The following is an 18,721-nucleotide window of genomic DNA, read 5'->3' as shown; positions in this document are numbered from 1 at the left end:
ATATATGTATATATGTTTATATATTATCCAGATGCAATATTTGTGTTGTATTACTTACACAACTTGTAGCTGTGATTGTCTGAGGGTTAGTTAAAGCAGTATTTCCATTGTTCACGCTCACCCAAACTTCCATAGTTCTAGAATAAATACCAAGAAAATACACCATATTACTTTATATGAATCAAATATATATATAGTAACTTTGATGTCTAAGAGCCTCTTAAGTGAACATCTCACTACAAATGATACATACTGCCATAAAAGGGTGACAGTAGGCACCAAAGGTGTCAGTTCATGCCACTATCCCAAGCCAAGGTGTGGTAAGCATTCAGCATGTCCTCTGGCAATCCATAATACAGTGTGAGGCCCTCACCTCACTTGACCTAATGACAGGATGCCACATTGCAATGCTTGATGCAAAGGAGTTGATTGTTCGAGCATGGTCTTTGAACTCAAGTCTAAATTTGCATATGGCTTGCACTTAGATACTGGTGCCTCTTGCTCTGCCAACCAATGGTAGGTCCTGGCAACTTGTAGAACCTCCCATCAGCTACCTATGCCAGCTTGTAATACAGTAATCGAAAAAAACAGAAGGTTGTAAGGGTTTCTGGAGGGGTGTAAATGACCGTCCAAGAGAGATATATAAAAATGATATACAATTTATTACTATTAAATACTTAATTGGTTACATACATGATTCAATTGAACTTATTAAAAATCAAATCCCTGCAGAGGATACATCAATACATTGATTATTTAACAACTCTAAAGATCATTGATCCAAACTTCCAGATGTAATTTCATAATTTGTTCAAAGCATAATTTAACTCAATAGGCCCCGGCGCGTTTCGCTTGTATGTAACCAATTAAGTATTCAATAGTAATAAATTGTATATCATTTTTATATATCTCTCTTGGACGGTCATTTACACCCCTCCAGAAACCCTTACAACCTTCTGTTTTTTTCGATTTATGCAATTAGGGGGAGAGGTGTAAAACTAGGCATACACAGGGGGACTACCCACAATTTAGCAATTGTAATACAGTATGTAGTGACAGGTTCCTTGGTGTCAGAAGGGTTCACTTATTCTGTGCTGCACTTTTTGAGGTAGTAGCCAGAAAAAGTCACAGAAGCATGTACATATAAGTTACTTTAAAAAAAAATAATAATAATAAAGATAGATAAAGATTATAAGTGTAATTACATACAACTGCATTCCATTACAAGTTCTTACAGTTTTTTTTTATATAAAACCATCTTCGTAGCCTGACCAGTGGAATCTTTCTGTGCTGGGCTATATGTATTTCTAGACCTTGTAACAGTCAATGCCGGCTGTGAATATAGACCTATAGTCTCCTCAGAAAACCGACCTTTTTAGAGGTCTAGTAGAATTCTACTTTCCCTACAAAATTTTTGTCTGATCATGTTCAAATAATATGCATTTACAAAATATGCAAAAAACAGCTTCAATGTGTTTATACATCTTCTTTACGGTAGCAGTATACAGTACAGTAAACTCCCTTCTCAGGTCCTTCTACATTGCCTTGTTTAGGTTGATTTAGATATCCTGACTGGATAGTCCAGGACCTTTCTGTTAAATAAGCAGTAAGTCCACACTAAAACATTAACCCCTTAATGTTCTAGGACACAAAAAGATCCACTGTTAAATAAGCAGGTGGTACCCTCTTTCTAAGTCGAAGATACCTTACAAAAATATTTGGATAGAGCACGGAAGAGTTACACCCTCTGCCAAGTTTGTACAAGCAATTTGCTAGTACCCACTAGGGAGATTGAAAGTAAGGGAAATCCCAAATTTTAGAGCTGTCTTGAGAGCAAAAATGAATAAATCTTCTAATGGGTACTAATGTTCTGGTGACAATTGTCTAAAATAGGTATTCCCCTAAATTTGAGCAGATTTCCCCTCACTTCTTGTTGTCTGTCCAGGACAAGATGTAAAAGGAAATTTCCCAAGTAACACATGGACATGGACCTGAAAGGAGTTTTAACCCTATCCTATGCTACTAAAATAAGCTTTGGCTACTGTGTACATATATTTTAAATGTGATAAAGAATAGGTCAATGACCTGATTATGCTATCTGTCTGCAATGTCTAATCACAAAACTGGCTAAACAGAAACTCAAATCTTGGTAGGTCATACAGATCACTGTAGTTATTTAAATGTGTATTTAATTGTGTTACTGGGTACACACTTTAACTCTCACTGATACAATTCTAGTAAATATAGGGTAAAAAAATTACAACACCAAGATAAAAAATTTGAATAGTAGCTACTTCCGGTCACCAATAAAGATTATTTGATATATTGCATATATTTAATATACTTTGGTCTATTCATTTTGTAGGAATTCTATCAGGGCTATTCACAAAAGGGTGAAGAGTTTGGAGAAGGCAGGAGAAGTGAACAATCTAGGAGTCTGCATTCTCCAAACTCTTCATATTTCCTGGAAGTGCCGGATCTCTATGTATTCAGCTTCGGTTCCACTCCCCACAAGTCCCTTTTGTGCACTCCTGGTCAGCTTCAGTAATATGGGACACCACTGAGCTAGGAGCAAAGCCCAGCCAGCAAATTATATTGAGAATGAACATTTAAAAAGACCGGCTGACAGCCCTAAAGTGTGTGAGTCCTGCAATCAGCCTTGTGACACAAAGATGATTATTATCAGGAATACAATACCTACTTTATTTTCTTAGGCACATTTATAAATTAACTTACTGTACGTCTGGGACAGAGTGAACACATTTAGTTAACACTAACTGACACACTTTCCCATCTATTACAAAATGTAGGCCTCCTAATCATAAAGAAAAAACGAACTTTATGTAAATTATGGAGTATTGTTGTTTAGAACAAAAAAGAAGAAACCTAGAAATGGATTGAATTAAATATTACTGTTATGAAGGAGACCGGTTTTGAAGTTGTAAGTATTTAATTATACAAGGTAGAAGTTTTACCTATTTCTCAATAACATAATGCATGACTGCATAGAATTTTTCATGAAATTTTAAAACGAACTGAGCAATATGTACCATTTTTTCTCTTCTGTCCGGTAGACAAGGCTACCATAGTAAACTGGACATGGCCTTTTGCCACATGCCTGATTAAGAATTTCACATCAAGTGAATTACAGTTGACATTTCAATCCACAGAAACCTATTTGCAAAGTATTCATTTGCTCCTTGTTTTACGAGTGTACAATAAAAGATTGTCATTTTATGATCCATTAAAAAAAGATGAAAAAATGTTAAATAAAATCATGAAAGACATTTGCTGAAAGTAATAAATAATTTACCTCTAATTTTCACACACTGAAAATTAAACTGGCAACTGTTCAAAAAGTTATTAAAATTATAATGACTGATATTTTGAAATCAAGCACCAGCACTAAAATGAATAAATTACGCCAGCAATTTAAAAAAAAAGAAAAATAATGGCAGCCTTGATTAGTGAATAGAAGACTGTTTGTAAAGAAGTTTTAGTATCCAATAGAGACCTAATGAATTCAAGTGAGCTGATTTAATAACTGTATAAAAAGAGAGCAGGTACAGTATAAGTGGGACTTATTTATTAAAAGTAAGGGAATGAAAATGTCTTTATTTCCTACCCAACCAAATTTCACAAGGGATGATTGTGTTGTAGGGCAAAACTGAGGAGACTTACATGTTTAAGTGTAGATACTGTAGATAGAGTATTTAATATTGCAATCCACACCATGGCCACAAATAGCAACATAGGGCAGATGAAATGCAAGTCTAATTTGCTCTGTGCTTATAAATAATGGGTTTAGATCATTGTTAAAATGAACGAGGTCCTTTGAGACTGTATAGAACAAGCTACAACCAGCATAACTGGCAACTTACAATATAACATACGTCACATACAGTAGATATGTAGCACATTTAAAAACCCATGCAGCCCAGCCCTAAATCATTATTAATATGGCGAACCTGTGAAGCATATTTATGTGGCTATTTGTGACTCATGCATGTGTGTATTTTGTGTCATATTCCTCCTATTCAAGAAATCGTATGATCTCTTGATTTAGCAAGAAAAGTAGTGGTAGTCAGTACTGTTCCTGGGTTACTTTAAGCCAGCCTTTCTCAACCAGCGTTCCATGGCACTCTGGTGTGCCTTCTGGCTTTCTCAGGGGTGCCTCAACATATTCACACAAAGTCATGCCTTTGTGAATGAGGGTGTTCCAGATGTGAAGGGCGGTGTTTGTGCTCCTCCTTTAACATACCAACCCCGTATCTTATATAAGGGTTTGTTATGGATTTTTGAAGGACCACATGTCAGTTTTTACATTAACCATTTTTACATTATAGACTAGGGTGGCTCAAGAATTTGCATACATTTAGAGGGTGTCGTGACTTTAAAAAAAAGGTTGAGAAATGCTGGTTTAACCCACCCAGGACTGATATTTCACATTTAACGTTAATTATGAGCCAATACTAGGCCACATGACCTATAGTTGCAGCTTTTCTGTGGTACTGGTGAGTGCTAGGGTTAAAGTTCAGACTGGGGTGTCATAAATCTGTTCATGTGTAAAGCCTTTAGAAAAGGATTTTCTTCAGACCTTAATTTCCTTGTCTCCTCTTGCCCTGGCAAAGCAAAATTCATATATGCTTATAGCCTGCAATGTCTATAGTCAGATACTACACAAAGAGAGAGAGAGACTATAACCAACAGAATCCTCAAGACAAAAATAAACCATATAAATTAAAAGAGTTTTACTCACCATTATCTAATAAATCTGAAATGCAAGTTGTGAGCGCACTAAACCTTTAAATTGATATTTAAAAATGCATACTTTTCCCCCAAAAAATACCATTTTACTGAAATGCTAAATATTGGAAGGTCTTAAAGTTGGCTTACTAAAGAAGCTATTTGTACCAAACCCTGACCGTGTCATAAAAAATAATAATTTAACTCCTGATCACTTAACCGCCCCGGCGGTATGATTATGCAGGATTTTAGCATGCCAAAAGCGGTACATTGTTTCTCATGGCAATTTGTTGTTTTATATTGTAGGCCTATAATTCTTAGTAAATCTTAGGAAGAACTCACCTAAATTTGTCCAAACAAGAGTCCAGTAGACATTCCGGGTATGATAAAGTTTGAAACACGAAATCATAAATTATAATATAATAATAAAAAATTGCCTAGTAAATGGGAATTCTGGGGGCACTGCCTGATCTGTACCACAGTCAATAGAGTACCAAGTTCCCACATCACTGAGCTTGGTCGCAGAATCGTCGCTGTCGTCACTTTCAGTGTCTGATGACGAATTTCCCAACAAACTGCTATAGCTCAATTCTGCAAGTGATTCTAATTTACTATCGCTGTTTTCTACCTGGTCTAAAACTGCTTTTGACCTAAAGGGACGCTTTTTGGATGCCTGGACGTTCACATGTTTCCAGGCAGAAAGAACAGTAAAAGTGCAGGCAGGGCACTGGACAAAGCTTTAGGGACAAAATTGAAGTGAAATAGTTTGATACATAAATGTAATAATGGCAGATTACATTGTAATGTGTGTATTCTGTGTACATTGCAACTTTTCACTTTTGAATTTCCCTCCGGCTCCGCCCCCCGCTGTGACGTTGAAAACGAAAGTAAAAGTCACATGCCGGCATCGGCCGGCCGCGTACAGCAGAGGACACTGTGGGCTCGTAGGTAAGTGACGCTTTTGTGCAATCCTGAGTGTGGCTCGGGGTTACCGCTCTTGGTACTGAAAATAAACCCCGAGCCACACTCGGGAATACCGCCAGGGAGGTTAATTCTCACCTTTACCAGTGCCCACCCCACCAAACACTGCTCCACTCACTAGTTCTTAAACCTTGAAATCTGCTGGGAAACTGACACTTCCAGGAGTGTTGATCTTCTGGGTCCCTCTAAGCACTGGGTCCTCCCTCCGATCTTATGTCACTGTAAGATACAGTAGGGACATGAGATCAGAGGGAGAAACCAATGAGAGCTGTGAGGGACCCAGAAGATTGAAACTCCAAGAAGTATTGGTTTGCCAGCAGATTTTGGAGGATGAGATTTCATGAACAGAGCCACGTTCAGAGGTGTGGGAAACAGTCAGTATTTACTGCAATTCTTTTTGCAGGTTTAAAATATTGTAATTTTAAGTTCAGTGAAATTTTCATTTTGTTTTAAATTTCACTGAACTTAATTATTAAGTATTTGACATGAACTATAGCTAAGATCAAACCTAATGATTTTGTAACTCAGCCCCATTAATAATTTCCAATAAAAGTACATCATAAAGATTAATAATAAACTTCCCTTAGAATATGTCCCTGTTTGTAGACACGTAAGTTATTAAAGCTGAAAACGTTCCAGTCGGCCATAAATACCAGCACTTTGAGATTATTTAGCTGGCTAAGAGGCAGTCTGTTTAAGACTGCTCCTCCAGTGTGCCGTTAATTATTTAAATGCGGAGAGCAGGGTAAATGATCACCACATCTGTCACCCACACAGAGATAACCCTCACTCGTTGCGGGACCAGATGTGTTTATTTTCAACATGCACTAACTACAAGCTACTTAATGTGTTCCAATCCTTAGCCAAAAGTTAATTAAGCAAACATACCAAACATTAGTTATCTTACATGGCAGTCCTTTCTATCGTTTTATCTTGAACTCTTTAATCAGATCTCTCCAGGAATTTAAGAGGCGTGACAATTATAACCCCAACAGAGCACAGCTATTTTCCTAATAGTTCCTATGTCTTTAGACCATCACCAGTCACCATAAGTAAACAAGATCATAATATACAGTATGCACTTTTAATTTAACCAAATCAGGCCCAGATTTTCTTAACTAATGTAGATCCTCAACGTAGATATTACTGACTATAGGACGGCCATACTAAAGAAAAAGGGAGGCTACCATTCCTTTAAAAAGCTAGATGCTTAGCGGTCTCTAGCTTAGATACTTCCTAAGTTACTAGTATTAAAAAGTCATAGTGAAGTCAGAATGCCAGCTCGAAATATTTGTACTGGATCTGTGACTCAAAAAGTATTAGAAAAACAGGATAGCAGCAGGGCAGCTAATATTTTTAGAAGACATTTTCCTGCAATGACAGCCTCCATGTTCTCTCACTTTAGGTTACTTTAAAGGGAAAATGTTTGTAGTTCAACCCTATCATAGTTGTTTTATAAGTTTTTAGAATGTTGTTTTATATCTGTTTTTTTTTACTATATAATTTCACTCTTTGTGTTACAAATAAGCATAAAATACAAGACGAAAATGTACATAGCACTATAGGCTAGCTAAAAAGACAGCGCATCAGTGGATGCCTGCTTTAAGACTTCATTTGTCTGACCTAAACATGGGATAAGTCACTATTGATGAGTCATCCACTTCTGTGTGCAAATATCAGCTGGAGCTATTGGGATCTGTAAATAACAGGCTTTTTGCTTTGTAATAAGCAGCACAAAAGCATCTGCTATCTGCTGGCGCAAAAACAGAATGCAAAATAGAAATGTTCAATATTTTATAATTACCCCCAAAAATTAAATTAAAAAGTAGTCCTGAACATAAAGATATTAATCATGTAGCAAGCCACCACTGCAAATACGCTTCATATCCTTTAGGTATATCTTTCACTTTGCTCTAATTACTTGATTTGTATTGTACATTCATGTATTTTCATATTCCAAATATATTTAATCTTTTATAACTTTCTTTGCAACTAAAGATGGCCATACATGTTGCAATTTAATTGTAAAATGTGCACAATGCAGTAACATTTAGGGGTCTATTCACAAAACTGCCGTAGGCAGCCAAGTGAATAACCAACCCGAAGTGAAGTGTGACGAACGCTGTTCGGCTATACACTTCAGGCTTGTATGGCTGATTTCAGCCGTATATCGGCTGAAATGAGCCGTAGATCGGCTTGCACCGGCTGGCTTCAGGTTGGCCGAACATGCTGTCAGTAGCAGGCCGTTCGGCCAGCTTCAGCTTTCACCTCGGCTCAGTCGAGCCGAGGCATATGTCTTCGGCTCGACTGAGCTGCTCGGCCAACTTCGGGAGCTGTACGGGCTACAGGGAATAGCCCGTACAGCAGCCCTTCGGTTCTACTAAACCGAAGGGGTCCTGGGGCCGAAGCTAGCCGAAGGATCAGCCGAAGCTACGGCTAGATCCTTCGGCAGCTTTGTGAAAAGACCCCTTAGCAAGCAAATTACTCTTTGACTGCTGAAATACGAGCTAATCCATCCAAATTACTAAAGACCACCACAATGGAGCTATAGTTACAGCTCTAGACACACAAAGAGAACAAGCAACATTCCTGGTGATTTATATTTTGTCTGTAGATTACCCTTAGGATTGGTTCATACCTGGGTGTTTTACAGCGCTGATCGACACGCTGTAAAACGCTCAGCAAGTGAAATCCCATTATTTCCTATGGGCATGATTCCCACCTGGGCGTATTTCAGCGCGTAGGAACGCGCTGAAAAACGCCCTACGCCCAAAGAAGTACAGGAGCTTCTTTGGGGCGTTTTTCTGCGTGTTTCCATTGGTATTTCCTACTGTGGATCGTGGGTTAACAAAGCGGTAACCCCGAGCCACACTCGGGAATACAGCGTACAGGTCTTACCTTGTCCGCGATCCCCGCTGTGTCCTCCGGTGGCTGCCGACTTCCGGGTTCCGTCCCTTGCGAGAGGCGCGTCGCAGGGGGACGGAACCGGCGGGAAGTTTAAAAGTGTAGAAAAAAAAAGAAAATATTGAGAAAATAACAAGGAAAAAAAAATCATTATGCCAGTGAAACGCGCATTTCACTGAATGGAAAAACGTGCTAAAAAACGCGAAAAAAACGAGCAGAAAAAATACGCCCAGGTGTGAACCCAGCCTTAAGGAAATAAACTGTAACTATATTAAATAAAAAGTAATTATTTAATTGGCTAGATTTTGTTTGAGATTTTTATCTTCACTAGTACTTTTTTTTTAAATTCATGTCAATTTTACCATATACCCTGACTACCATGCTTTGTAGCTTTTGCATGACATGCAAGCTTTATGTGCTAAATTGAGCGTCACTCCGAGATACTCTGACTATACGAGATAATCACATATCTTTTAATAAGCAAAGAGAGAATTTGAAAAATACATACTGTCCAACCTCCTCAAGTACTGTAACTGGGCAAAGCATATAGTGGTCTTCCACTGTTAGTGGTTTTTCATCTGTGGATAGAAAAACAATGTTAAAAATTAGAACAAGGTTGTAAAAAAATGTAATTGCAAAAAAAAATTAACGAATTAAAAAGTGAATGGCAACAAGGTTTATTAATATCCAGCACATTTATTTAACCACATTTTTGGTGAGGCATAAAGAGCATTGGGATAGTTCTTTCTCACTCAAAATGGATATTTCATGTAAGCTCATACTAGTATTTGGCAAGCTTCTCCAAATTCCTTACAGAACCCCCTATCATTCCCAGTGTCTTCTCATTTATTTCCATGCTCTATGAGAAGTTCAGATGTTAGGCTTATCTCTCTTATATCAGGTTACACTATTGCGAGATGCTTCTTCTCAGTACTAGTCAGAGCTTTCATTAGTCACAACATGGACAGATTGCTTGAGCTTATTTATCATCCAGGTATGTTTAACTGCGGTGGCAGTCCTCACCTACTCTCTGCACGTCATGAGTAAAAGGCAGGCTTGGCGGCTTGGAGAATGGCCATGTTGACATTGCATGCTGGCCACGCTGATCTGTTACGTGTGCCAGTGTACATGGAGGCCGGGACTTTCAGTTTGCTGTGGCATGGCTTCCATGACATAATTTGAAATTTTGTAAATCATTCTTAAATATGTACACGATACCCCACCATCCAGGCACTTTATTATGATCCGATTGGACACTCATAGATGGGGGGAAAATGGGCGGAGTGTCCTCTGGTCATTGCTGTGACTAACCAATGGCAATAAGATAATCCATTACATTATTCTATATGTATATATATATATATATATATATATATAGTGAGCAGGCAATTGGTAGTTGGTACATAAGCCCCCAGGGAATAAGCAGTCTCTTGAGCACAGATACCAAATCCAAGGGAGTAGTGGACAACAGAGCAGTGTTTATTGGTGATAGTTACTCTACAGGTGCTGTACAGTGGTTCACCAAAAAAGACTAACAAAATAACATTTTGTTATCTACAGTAGTCGGTCACATGTGCTTTCCACTGCTGTAGGCAGTCATAACGCTTTAGCTAATTGGCTGTGTTTACTAAAACCTGACATGCACTCTTTTTCAGTGGTATGGTGACCAGTAAAAAGGTTGTGGCATTTAACATGATTAGTTTTAGAGTCTGTTGGGGATAAAAGTTAACACCTCCGTGCAGGTTTAACACATGTACTGTATATGAATCAGCTGGCCCACTGTACTGTGCTGAGAACATGTTCACTAGTATGCTCTAAGCACAATGACTGAGTTGTCACTGACAGTTCCTTGTCGCTGTTTACAATTGTGAGCTGGTAGGATGGGCTCTCGATTAAATGACAGCTGTAACAACCAATCACAGTGATCACATAATCGGGAAGCCTCCTCCAATGCCCAGCCTTAGGATCCCCTTAAAGGACTGCTGGAAGTTTGCAGTAAGACGTTTAGGAATTAGACTGTAAGTGACAGGGATGAAGTTTCAACATTAGTTTCAAAGACATTTCCGGTACTTGAATTTCTGAGCATGTGCAGTTGAAAACCACTCTGTATATTTACTGAGGCTTTTTACAAATTGCATGTAAAAAACTTTTGCATGCAATTTTATTCCTACATGGTATCCACATTTTAAAATGGCAACAGTGGCTAGATAAGCTCAATAGAGCTAATCACATTTTTCTTTTAGACATATTATGTTTTAGCAGGCGTTTGCCCAGATGCTGGAGTGTATATTTAATATACTACAACCTTTGTTAGTAAATCAAGCATATATACTCTGTAACTTCAGCATGCATTGCAGTTGCATAAGCAATTCAATATAATTTACTTTTTTGTGCATGATGAACATGCTGGAGGATATGCCTATCCTTTAGTAAATTAAGCCCATTGCGTCATCAGGCCTGTATCATAATATTTAGAGTTCAAGACTGTTCAAGGCTATACAATGATGTTACTAAGTAAACTGCAACAAATTATTGTACAAGCCAGACCGAATAACAGATGATAACGGGATTGTCCCAATTAACCTGTTAAATCTTGGATACTTGACTTGCCATGCTTATTTAGTTAACCAGTATTCCAGTCTATCATCCAACCGTGCCCAGGGCTAATATAATTTTTTTTCTATTCCCTTAACCCTTTCTCACTTGAGCAGCTCCTGGCTTTCAGTTCTGCCTGTCACTGACAGTTTGGGTCAACACTGATAAATGGGAACCTACCAGATTGGTTCCCGATCATGTGATCACTATGGGGTCTATTCACGAAGCTGCCGAAGGATCTAGCCGTAGTTTCGGCCGATCCTTCGGCTAGCTTCGGCCCCAGGACCCCTTCTATTCACAATAGCCCCTACAGCTCCCGAACGTGGCCGAGCGGCTCAGTCGAGCCGAACGCATATGCATCGGCTCGGCTGAGCCACACTGAAAGCCAAAGCTGGCCGAGCTGATCTTACTTCTGGCTCCGGCCACTTGCAGAGAGATCAGCGTCCCTGGTTACCTGCTAACCAGGGACACTGATCTCCAAACAGCTAACTCTCCCTGGCGCCCCGGGAGTCTCCTGCTCCCGGCCGCCAAGGAGAGAAACACTGCTGTTTCTTTTTTTTCTTTATTCTGACACGGAGCGATGTCAAAATAGAAAAAAAAATTATAATTTTCCCATTGAAATACATTGCTACATTACTATTGGCTTTTTCAATTTGCAATAGCCAATAGTAAACTAGCATTGTACCCGCCTTCTGCTGCAGTTCTCCATCAGGTCCATCAGCAGAGGGTGGATAGCAATGCATTCCAATGGGAAATATATATATATTTTTTTTCTATTCTGAAATCGCTCCGTGTCATAATACAGAAAAAAAAAGAAACAGCAGTGTTTCTCTCCTGGGCGGTGCCCGGGAGAGTTTTTTTTCTTTTTTTTTTGACGGCAGCAGACGGCTGCTGCCGGACAATAGGAAACTATTGGACGGAGCTAGCTGTCACTGCTAGCTCTGCACAATCGTTTTCTATTTACTTTTTTAAAAACTTTAAAAACTATTTTTCTGTTCTGCTCGGGCCCTCTGAGGGACCGAGCAGAACAGCCGAGCCGAATGGCACTCAGCTATTCACTCACTGCTGTTCAGCATCTATAAGGATAGGCCGAACAGCAGTGAGTAGCCTGCCGGATGTTGGATCGGCTGAGTCAAACTTCTTCTGCACTTTGGGTCAGCCGAACATGCTGAGCATGTTCGGCCGACCCGGAGCCATGTGAAGCAAGCCGATGTACGGCTGAAATCAGCCGTACCAGCCTGTAGTGTATAGCCGAACAGTGTTCGGCTCACTTCACTTGGGGTCGGTTGTTCGGTTAGTGAATAGACCCGTATGTCACCTATGACATACTGAGCACATACAGGCTGAGGGCTTCATTGAAAAAAATAAAAGCTTTTAGCCTGCAGATGAAGTAGGAATCAATGTCTGGGCATTAATGATAAATGGATATTAAAGGGTTAAGGTAAGAGTTTTTTTTCTTTTTTTTTTTGACGGCAGCAGAGCCGCCGGACAATAGGAAACTATTGGACGGAGCTAGCTGTCACTGCTAGCTCCGCACAATCGTTTTCTATTTACTTTTTTTTAAACTTTTTAAACTATTTTTCTGTTCTTTTAGCCTGCAGATGAAGTAGGAATCAATGTCTGGGCATTAATGATAAATGGATAATAAAGGGTTAAGGTAATTGAGTTTTTGAAACAGCAAAGGTTCACAAGGCTAGTGCAAATGTTAACCTATTAACAAACCACTCTTACATATCTTCAAGACAGTTCAGACATTAGTCTACGAAAAAAGCTCAAAAACAGGATAGTGGTTTGTTTTACAAATTTCCATGAGACAGCAGACCTTCTGTCAGCAAATGTAATAAAAAAAATCCTGTTGGTCAACTTCTTACAGAAATCAGTACAAAAGTTTATTATGGTCAACTAGAGATAAAGCAATGATGTCCTTGGCTTCTTACAAACATTTGTGTCATCCCTCATGTGCTCTAAATACTCTGAATTTCACCCTGTCCAATATAATAGCCATGTGTTTTTTATTACTGCTATCAAGGTAGCTAAATATATAATTGTGTAACTTGGAGCTTAGCTCTGCAACAGGCAAATGTCACTTTTACAGTTAAGCTGTTTAATGCTGTGCTCTGTTTCCCCCGTGGCTTGAATATTTGTATGTACTTACGTTTTGTTGTCTTGTTCACGTGGTATGCGCACATGACATTATCGGAAGTCCGGCCAAACGAAAATCCATTCCCTCTTAAGACCACTTGAAATGTCTCTAGATGAAGATATACATTTTCATGTAATCAGACTGGATACTTTCCATTAATATCACATATAAGAGATAAAGCATTTAGGCTATGACAGTGTGCAAGGTATTTTCTATATTATGTACTGAAATGGCTTGAATTTAACATCATTTAGGCCTCATTCACACTGCCGTATAATACGCTGCACATAGATGCACGCAGCATTTTTCCCCATATGCAGCATATGCAAATAAATACGCATATATACGAGCAAATACATTTACAAATATGCATACAATTTTGCTCTTGCGTTGTGTGTGAATAAGGCCTAACTGGTAGAATTGGAATTCATTTAGAGCCATTATTGAAAGCCTTTAATTTGCTTTGAATTAGTTTTGTATTCCCATACGAGCTGATGGGAATGAAAAACCCACTTGAAGCAGGTCCAATTCAGGTCACGAAAAGGTCAACTGCAGGTCAAATGCACCAATGTATGATCTCAGAAGCATCTCAAACCAATCTCAAACTGATGCCATTGGTCCAAAGCCCATCAGCACAGACCCTAAAAGAGACTGATTTACAAAAGGGTTGAACATATTTGCACAATACATTGTGTGAATATTGATATAATTTATCTGATCTTATCAAAGAAAATGTTCCTGTTCACTTTAAATACCCAATCACGTGAAGATGAAAGCAAACAGGAATTTTCTATTTTACTGGGTAATTGAAGTGGATATTCACATAATTTATTGTGTCAGGATTTTACATTTCTTTAGTAATCAGATTTTTTGTCCATAGATTAAAAAAGGAAAACTAATGGAAGTATAGACACTTGAAGTAGTTGCACGTTATACTGTATCTGCAGCAGAATTTCTCTTTTTGGTCTAGAGGGTATACTTATAAAGCAGTGAATGTGATACTACAAACATTCAGTGCAAGTGTATCTTCCTGGTGCATGTGTTTGAAATGACTGTGATTAATTCACCTGCAGTAAATGTTTGTTAAATGTCACACTCTCTACTGTATTCATATTTTCCTCTTTATGTTTATTAGCTCTAAAGAGTATGTTGTGCAAAGTGTGGTAAAACACAGATATGATTCTAATACGTTGTTGTGGGTTACAGTATTTTGACTGTATTATTGCCCTTAGTGCTTTAATACTAAAAATAAAAAAACATAATTGTGAATTTCTTTGCCATTTAAATAGTATTAATAGATTTAAAATACATTTATGGTGTTGTTTATGTTGTACAATCTGTGGGGTTAATTTGTGTGCAGTGAGTTATTGGTTCCATTAGCCATGTGAGTCTCTTGCTATTGTTGTTTACACTTAAAGGAGAACTATGGGGTAAGTATTTTTCAGTATATCGTGAGCTACATTACTGTTGAGATCCACCCATCTTCGTGAGTGACAGCGGGCTCTGCCTATCTAGAGGCAGAGCCAGCTGAACCCGCCCCCTCCCCCATCCATTCCGCCAGTCAGCACTGGAGGATCAGAGCGGGGAGGTGGAGAATCCCTGCAGGGAGCCATGAGTGACAGTCACAGCTCTCTGCAGGGAGATGATTGAGAAGTGAGCAATCAACGGTATGTGTTCGCTCACTTCCCGATCTACTGAACCGACCTGTGGCAGTTTCATTGTCACACGTCGGCTTGAACTATGAGGATGAGTGAATATCACTCACCTCATAGTTCTCCTTTAATTATAATATTGATTTTGCCAAACCACGCCTGTGTACAATGTGTGTTTTCCTCCATATTAACAAAGCTGCACACATTTTCTTGTGACATTCAACAGCGACACCACTAAAAGACATGATAACAAATTGGATATTAACCTATTTAAAAGAGGATTCTATTTGAAGCAAGGGCAAATCAGGACTCTTCTTCATTACCAACCTTTTCTATGTATCATTTTTTATTACAATCAATAATTAAAATGTTTATTGTGTATTATTAACCAACTGTTCAAATGTAACCTTATTTGTGGACACTCTACCATATTTGATGGGATTTATTCTGCATAGTTAAATTCTGAAGTTCAAAATGAACTTGGCTCCAAAACATTCAATAAATACAGAGAATTCATATGTTTTTAGCACAATGCCTTAAAAACATCTGGAATATTGGGGCCATGAAGTACAGCCATAATTTAAGCCAGAAAATATCATGCTAAAATCAGATATTTTTTCCCCCTGTTTTAAGAAAAAAAACAGGAATATAAACGTTCATAACGTTGCTCATATTCCTATAGTTATTGCCTTATAGTAGGGAAGGTTTACAACCTCTGTAAGTTCATTTCTTGTCTCTGCCCTGTTGTGGAGATTTCCCTTCATTCCCCAAAAACAAAACAGGAAGTTATAGGAAATTTAGTGAGGGTGCATCCCCCTTAGACAGCTGTCTCTAGAATACATGACCCAATTCACAAATTTACCCTGACTTTTTTGTTCTGGTGACAACCCTAACATTTTGAATTTTTCATCACTTACCCATCATTAGGTCAAACAGAGATGGTGAATTCACCACACAAAAACAGAGAGCATTAAAAACCTAAAGTATAAGAATTGACGTGCCAAACCACTGCCTAATAGTCCAGATAGTATTTGTTCTATTCTGTTAATAAAGCACATGTTTCATCAGCATCTGGTTTAGCAGCAGTGTATATTAACATACAACAAATACTATCAAATCTCCAGATAAAATCAGAACTACCTTTACACTTTGTCTAGCAATAAAGATCTAACAGGAGTGTTAATGCTCCCGTTCTCTATGCAAAACTACAAGAAAATTGGGCTATACATCATTAGCTCATCAGTGCCTTTTTCATTTTGCTACATCCTTTAACTCTGCTTACCCTGTCTAAACATCTGGAAATCTATATTATCTGCCATTTCAGCAGCCAAGACATGGAATAAAAGCACTGGACCTGAAAGGTTTCATTCTAATGGTGCGGCTGACCAATTATGATGTGAAAGAATCAGCATAGGTGATCTGACTACCAGACAGGCAGTTTCTACATTTCAGAAGATCTCTGCTGTCTCCTTGGTTTGTAGTATTAAATTACAGATTTGTGAATTGAAGTGACACATTCCATTTAAAAGTCCACATACAGCTTTATTCCATATAGGCTTAAGGGTACAGTACAGAACATGTTTCGGGATGCATATAGATTCCCCTTTTATCGGGACTTACTAATGGAGAACATAAATCAGCGATAACTTGAAATTGGATACCGTTTTGTCCAGTTTGTGGACAAAATGGTAGCCAACACTGGACAGTGTATTCAATTTTATGCTATCACAATCCTCATACATGTTCTCCCTTAGAAAGCCCTGATGAAATGGGTATCTATATGAACCACGAAACACACTGGCTATTTGTATACTGTCCCCTTAACCCTACATTTAATAACAATGTATCTGGACAATTAAATGGAGTGTGGCGCTTAGGTTCACAATCCTGTAAGCCACAACAGAGAGGAGTTTAATCCAAAGAAAGATTACAGGCTTTCTAACTTAAAGGAGGACTATGGGGTAAGTTTTTTTTCCCTATAGTTCTCCTAAGGGTCACGGGAGGACATAAACTAGCATCCTCCCGTGACCCAAAGCTCAGTATATCGCGAGTACACAGCTCGCGGTATACTGAGACCGCCGCAGCCATGACGGATCCCGACATGACTGTCAAGATCCACCCAGCTGCGTGAGTGACAGCTGGCTCTGCCTATGTAGAGGCAGAACCAGCTGTACCCTCCCCCGTCCGTTCCACCAGTCAGCACTGAATCCCTGAAAGTCACTGCTCTCTGCAGGGAAGTGATCGAGAAGTGAGCGAGCGACGGTATGCGTTCGCTCACTTCCCGATCTATTGAGCCTGATGTGTGACAGTTTCATTGTCACACATCGATTTGAACTATGAGGTTGAGTGAAAATCACTCACCTCATAGTTCTCCTTTAAGTTCTCAAGTTTCTTAAGCACAGCACAGATAATTACTGGCCAGTGATCAGGGGGATAAGTGACTATGTACCTCTGCTAAGCAAAGCACTAAGTAGTTTCATGAATGACCTGCGGTGTTCCCTTTTGTATATGTCATGAAACTTTTTAACATTTGGCTCAGATTGTACAAACTTGACATGCATATACTAGCATACTTTTGGAGCAAGAGGAAATAAGACTCCTAAGAACTATAAATGTATAGTACTGTTCTGCAATTTCCCTTGTGATTTGGCCTACATTCGAATGTTTATCTCTACATTCACCTGTCACCATCACATATCTGTGCTGTTAAAGTAAATGTTTTAGTCAGAAAATCAATCATCCCATTTCACTAGAAACATACTCATCCACCAAATCCCCAGGAAATATTAAATAGAAGAATTGATGCTTTGCTTATGGAGCAAAACAAACAAACACAGCTCTTGAAAACTCACATCTGACATTTGTATCCTGTTAAATATATTCCTCTAACAAATAATCAATCCACTTTGTCCTGTGCCACAAAGTGCCTACCTATTATATAAGCTGGAAAATAAAAACTTCAATATGCCTGCAATACACATAAATGCAAGGTGCCATTGTTGTGAAAGCTGAGCATGTCTCCATTAAATAAAATAGCAAAATATTTGAAAAATGCATCATTAACCACTTGCTGACCAGGGTGTTAAACTCCCTTCCTGGCCAGGCCATTTTTCAGTGTTCAGCACTGCGGTACTTTGACTGGCATTTATTCCATCATGCAACGCTGTACTGAAATTAAATTGATACCATTTTTTGGGGACAGATAGAGCTTTCTTTATGTGGTATTTAATCACCACTGGGATTTTAATTTTTTACTATTTTGCTGTTTTTAAAAAAAACTATTGTCCCTATGTTATGTTATAAAACATTTATTATTACCCAATTTTTGGGTAAAATATAAAAGACGGGGTCACATCAGGTAAATGGACAGCAAACATATCAAGCTTTAAAATTGCATGCGTCCACAAAATCACTAAAATTGGCCATAGGCAACGCTTTAAAAGCTTTTACCGCTCATCAGTTTAGTTTTATGAGGGATTGATGGACCTAGAATTATTGTTCTCACTACGATGTTCATGGTGATATGTAACATGTGTGGCGTATTCATTGTTTCTGGACGTAGGTGCACCTGACACGTATTTACGTGTATAAGTGCATGCGCACGGTGGCAGGGAACGTAAAACTATTTTTGGGTGGTTTTTTTTTTATATGAGACTTTCATTTTTTTTTTTTTTTTTTTTTTTTTTCTTTTAACTGTTTT

The 18,721-nt window shown here is 38.5% G+C and overlaps 1 protein-coding gene across 2 annotated transcripts in view; it reads right to left on the bottom strand.

Moving 5' to 3' along the window:
- ANTXR2 (anthrax toxin receptor 2) overlaps positions 1 to 18,721 on the bottom strand; it is a 175,852-nt gene that overhangs the window by 79,818 nt on the left and 77,313 nt on the right. For both annotated transcript variants that reach the window (XM_018571779.1, XM_018571780.1), the window contains 3 exons: positions 13,382 to 13,477; positions 9,140 to 9,209; positions 59 to 137 (listed from right to left, as the gene is read on the bottom strand). In XM_018571779.1, coding sequence (XP_018427281.1) covers positions 59 to 137; positions 9,140 to 9,209; positions 13,382 to 13,477 — 245 coding nt within the window. The remainder of the gene's footprint in view (positions 1 to 58; positions 138 to 9,139; positions 9,210 to 13,381; positions 13,478 to 18,721) is intronic.

Source organism: Nanorana parkeri, unplaced genomic scaffold (assembly GCF_000935625.1).
Source record: "Nanorana parkeri isolate BGI_ZX_2015 unplaced genomic scaffold, ASM93562v1 scaffold1836, whole genome shotgun sequence".
NCBI classification, from domain to species: domain Eukaryota; kingdom Metazoa; phylum Chordata; class Amphibia; order Anura; family Dicroglossidae; genus Nanorana; species Nanorana parkeri.
The sequence above is the reverse complement of the archived record's forward strand: the minus strand, read 5'-3'. Positions and strand labels throughout refer to the sequence as shown.